This window comes from Ruditapes philippinarum, unplaced genomic scaffold (genome assembly GCF_026571515.1).
Source record: "Ruditapes philippinarum isolate M1 unplaced genomic scaffold, ASM2657151v2 ctg9474_1_1_1_1, whole genome shotgun sequence".
Classification (NCBI taxonomy): domain Eukaryota; kingdom Metazoa; phylum Mollusca; class Bivalvia; order Venerida; family Veneridae; genus Ruditapes; species Ruditapes philippinarum.
In genome coordinates this window covers 1-5,560 of record NW_026864745.1, presented here as the reverse complement: position 1 = coordinate 5,560, position 5,560 = coordinate 1, and the positions used below count along the sequence as shown (strand labels likewise).

The following is a 5,560-nucleotide window of genomic DNA, read 5'->3' as shown; positions in this document are numbered from 1 at the left end:
AGATGGTTCATGCTAAATATCTTAGCTCTAGCTCTTTGGGGTTTTTAAAAGATTTTAATTTTTACTATATACATTAAAGGAAAAACAATGACCTCCCTGGGGCGGGGCCAATTTTTACCCCGGGGCTTTTATTTGAACAAACTTGGTAGACAACCATTAAGGTGCTTCACGCTTTATATCTAAGCTCTAGCTATTGGGTTTTTTTAAGAAGATTTTTTAAGTTTTACTATATACAAAGAAGGAAAATCAATGACCCCCTGGGGCGGGGCAAATTTTGACCCCAGGACATTTACTTGAACAAACTTGGTAGACACTGACTAGATGTTTCATGTCAAATAATTAAGCTCTAGCTCTTTTGGTTTTCTAGAAGAAGATATTTTAAGTTTGCCATGGCAACTAGAGTTCTGCTTGGAATAAAAATTTTTGAACAAGTTTTAAAGTACAATACCAAAGGAACATTCCTGTGAAGTTTGGATAAAATTGGCTTAGCGGTTAATGAGGAGATGTTGTTTAAAGAAAAAGTTTACGATGGACGATTGACAAAAAGCGATCACAAAAGCTCACCATGTCACTTTGTGACCGGTGAGCTCAAAACCCACAACATCTTATTTTTGTCCATATCAAATAATCAAACTACTTTATTCTATTAAAAATTAAATCAATTAATAGTCTTTGTATGCTATACCAAAAAGTAGCATATGCGAAATACACAGTTCTTGGTGATGAACAAGAGCCATTGCCGGGCGGAGGCAACACTCAACTCTTTCTACACATCACCATTGGTAAACATATCAATGATCATTAATAAAAACATTCAATATAGGGCATTTAATTAAAAGTTGCGATTCTATATTGATTAATTTATCAGCCAACCACTGCTTTTAAATTATACCACGTGATCGTCCAATATATAATCTTTTTGGACGTTGTGGTGTCCAATTGATTATCCTTTACTGGCAGTTCAGTATATATTATTAAGGTGATATTTTGTGTTTCCTGAGCATAATTCGACATATAGAATAAACACACTTTTAGATTTTGAACAGATACAATATGGGAATATATTCGGACTGGAACATAGCTAAATCATATTAGACTCACCTGGAGACTCATCTAATATTGTTTCACCAGCTGTGTACTTGTCCTAATATATTCCCAAAGTGTACAGTTCAATGTTGAATTATTATTATAAGTTTTAGCAACATCTTTTCATAAAATAATCATCAATAATGTAATCTTACTTTTCCAGTATCCTTTTAACAGTGTCTTTAACACTGACACCACCAACCATTGACAGTTTCTGAATCTGTGAATCAAAAATGACTACGATATAAGTAATTAAAAAAAATTGATCAATATATCCTTACTAGAAAATATATCTTAAATGTTTTAGTATATCTAGCTAATATACATAATGAATATCATACATAATTGTATATCCAGGACAAAAAGTTTCATTTACGGAGTATGAAGTTTTCTGATAATCCATATTTACGTAAACATAAGAATCTTAATTAGCAAATAGCAAAGGCAGAAAATGCCTACACATGTTCATGATGCAAAACAAAATGGTTTTTTTCTATTCATCAAAACTCTTACCAAGCGCCTTCTTTCCTCTGGACTTTTTATTCGCTCTTCAAGTTGTTTGAAGTCATCCAAATCGTCACATTTTTTAACATTAAAATCACCACATTCATTCTGTTCATGGCCACTGCCTTTGATGTCCTTCAGGCTATTTCTTATTTCGACTAGTAAATGAAGGACTTTCTTTTGAAATTCTGAAAAGTTAAAGCGAAAATAAGATAAAACAAAGTAAATTATTTTACTACTTAAAGCCTGCCCCTTAAGCACTCGTATTTTTTAAACAAAATTAAGATTATTTTGAAGATAAAGAGACATATCCATAAAAAAATATTAAAATTATTCATTAAAAATGAAAATGATGATCAAAAAGTTTGTAAAAACAACACCACAATAACTGACTATTCTAAAATATTAAAATTCCACTTACTAGCTTCTGTTATTGGGAACACCTCTCTTTAACATGTATCTCCATCATGTCTTTCAGTTGAATGTCTAGCTCTTGTCTGTCCATCTCTAGTCGACCCATGTCTGGACTTTGTCCCTGGCTACTTGTCCTAGGCACATCCCTATGACTATCACGGGCCATAATTTCTGAACTAAATGTTTCGTATGACCTTGGAGTGCTAATGATAGGGCTATAGGGTGACCTTCGTCTTCTTTCCGATGACCTTTCGGGGCTTCTGTACCTTGAAGAATGTGACCTTATCCTATTAATGTTTCTATGTGACCCTGACCCTCTATGTTCACTGTCAGATGACCTATGTGACATTGACCTACGACTATCTCTTGAATGCCGAGATATAGACCTTTGTGACATGCTATTTTGTGATGAAAAAGACCATGACCTTCGACTTTCCCTTGACAAAGACCTATCAGAGTGTCTCACTTGTGATTTCGACCTACTTCTATCCCTCCGGCGGGTTTCATTATGCTGTAATGAAGACTTATTTAAATGCCTGTCATAAGGATATTTTGACCTTGACCTACTTAATGATGAGGACTGAGGCCATTGAGAGGATGAGTAATCCCACTCAGACCTTGATAAAGGTCTATCATTATAGTAACTGTCCTTTGTCCTTATTGCTGACCTTTCACTAGCCTGGACTATTTCAGTAACTGAAATTTGGCTAGAGGTATAGGAAGCAGGTCTATCATGGGATTTTGTTTTGAATTGCCTATGACTTTCCCTAGAATCTTTAGGCTTACTTTTTAAATGACTGTCGGAAATCCTCTGTGAAGAGGCTACCTCTGATAATGGAGATCTTGACCTGTCCCTTGATGATAAACTGCTTCCATCTTTTAATTGAGATATATTATCATTGTTGACAGTCATATAAGGTTGTGACCTAGGACATTCTGCCATTCTCTTCTCACCCAAATCCTTTGATGGTAATTTTTTAGGTGGCACTGGTAGTACAGGTACTCCTATATCTACAGGTACAAAATATTCAGCATCAATTCTTATACTAGATGTGAAGATAATTTTATTAAAGTAAATATTAGTTGATTTTTATCACCAACAATACCATCTTATTAAAATTCTGCAGTATATAATTTAGAGAATGAGAAAGAAATAAGAAATAACCATTCAGGAATTTTCCTGCTTATTATTACATTTCTAAAAATCTTAATATTGCTACCTGGCTAAAGCACCTTACATATTTAAAGTAAATTATACATATTTACAAATAAATTCAAGTGAATGAAACAGAATACTTACCAGATAAAAAAGTTTCTTGTGAATTCGTGGTCGACTCATTAGCTTCCGCTAAAATAACACATTGAAAATAATTTTATAAAAATAAAAAAAGCAGTATGAAAAACACAATAAAAATGGCTAGGATTAGCAATTAAAAAAACTATGTTACTATTTCACACAAGTTTCACTAAATCTCTAACCTGACGTAATAATGATGCAACATGAGATTCTTATTGCACATACTAGTGTATTATCAGTTTTATTAAATGGCTTTATAACATCCCTGTGATTGATTGCAAAATATATGACATGACGAACTGAAAATATATGATTTAATATCAGAACTGAACTAAACACTATTACTTTTAAGTTTAATTACCTGTCACAAAGTCGGTATATTTCTCTTTTTTTGTTTTCTTTTAGCTATCTCAGCCTCTTCTTCATCACCTGAACTTTCTAATGTGGTTGTGTACTCATAGTCTTCACATACTTGACGGTCGTCTGAAAAATAGCTTATAAATATTTCTAATTTTGGCAAAACTGTTTATGAGGTCCCATATATACTTTGTTGCAAAGGTGAGCTATGCAAAATTTATTTTTGGGGCATTTGACAATCCAATGCTTAATTCAATTTGTAATCTACTTTTAACTTTGTCTGGTATAATTTGGAAAGAGAAAAAAGGTTAATGTGACGTTACATAGTGTATTGTCTAATTTTCTGACTTCATCTCTCCATTTTTACTAATAATTAGAAAAAAGTGTTATACATACCAGATTTACATTTAATCTTGATTAACTTAAACACTCTCCAACTGTTTGTTGGCATCTGTCTAGTCTTCATAGCCTTCTCTTGTATTTGAGATAAATGGCCACGCCCATTTTACCTCCTTTTGCCTTACAGCAAAATGGTGAACATTAAATAGAGGTAAATGTCTCTCAGTTTTTATACTGGTGACTCGTGTAGAGGTCCTAATATTCACTTATGTAAATTTGCAACATGTCATGCCAGCCTTTTTTGGCTGAAGATTGTTGTTACAATAAGTCGATACAAGCGTTTAGACAAAAATTCCTTTGTATCTAAATTCATGTTATCAATAAATAATCTTAATTAGTACTTTAATTAACAATACTCTATGTTTCGTCTTATTTTCTTTGTACTAAAAAAAGACGCAACACTACTGCATGCCATTTGACAATAGAAACTAATCAGTTTCATATTATGAATTAAGGCAATTTCTAATGCATATTTTTCCTCGTTAAGAAAATTAATAGATAAACGAACTTTTACAGGGTCACATTGATTTTATAATATGCAGTTTCAAGGATTTTTCGGTAATTTTCAAGGTCAGTTACCGCAATACAATATGCATACATTGAATTTGTATCTTAGACACTTGGTGATGTATAATTAATAAACAAATGAGATTTTACGCAAGCGTATAATGGCTGCGGAGGAATTAGTTAAATGGAAAGGAATAAGTCAAAAGTTACCTGAAGAAAGTTGTTATGTTTGTGAAATGATTTGTCATAAAAGTAGCCAAATGTGATAGTAGTATTTTGACTTCCATTCAAATACTAAATTACCATAAATATATTAGACCCCTAAATTCATCGGTGTAGTTATTTCTTTAATAACTATTAATTTTCTTAAATTAATTGATTAATGCATTTCTTCGGCGTCATTTTATTTTGCGGAAATCGTATAGAAAAAAAGTTACATTGGGTATCTCTTCACTTTTACATATGCCATAAGCACTGTGTTTAGTTGTCCCTTTCCTTTAAACACTAAATTCGATTTTCAACTTGTTTTCCTCTTACAATTGTATATAATAAAATTTCTAAAAACAGTGCGTGTTAAGAAAAGTATAGTCGCTTGTCTAAAGTCAGCAGTGGTGATTGTCTTAGAATAGTGTTAAAGGGGAAGCGTTCTCACACATAATTAAATTCAGTAACGTCGCACTGACTCGTATTCAGCGCTGTGGTTTCGTCGTTCTATTTATTTATTCGCTGTGTATCTTTTTAAAAAAAATCGAAAATACATCTGTGCAGCTTAAAGCGAGAGAAAAAATAAGTAAAGCCAGTGAAAATACAACGATCTGGAATATACTTTAACCATATATGCTGATACAGTTTTGTTCAATGCAAAACAGTACCCTTTTAAATACATGGACAACGTTTTTAAAGCTTGAATTCGATACGTCATCATTTTCTGTGCTTTTAGACTGTTTCCATATTATGAAAAAGGCACCTCATTATAGGAAATCAACCAGATGAGCA

General features: G+C 32.5%; 1 protein-coding gene across 1 annotated transcript; it reads right to left on the bottom strand.

Moving 5' to 3' along the window:
- Positions 1 to 844: 844 nt before the first annotated feature.
- LOC132726691 (uncharacterized) lies at positions 845 to 3,323 on the bottom strand. The gene is made up of 4 exons (XM_060712038.1): positions 3,305 to 3,323; positions 2,012 to 3,015; positions 1,600 to 1,778; positions 845 to 1,306 (listed from the first exon to the last, which is right to left on the bottom strand). The coding sequence occupies exon 2, from the start codon at positions 2,945 to 2,947 to the stop codon at positions 2,021 to 2,023; it is 927 nt and encodes a 308-aa protein (XP_060568021.1). The 5' UTR covers positions 2,948 to 3,015; positions 3,305 to 3,323; the 3' UTR covers positions 845 to 1,306; positions 1,600 to 1,778; positions 2,012 to 2,020.
- Between the last annotated feature and the right edge of the window lie 2,237 nt (positions 3,324 to 5,560).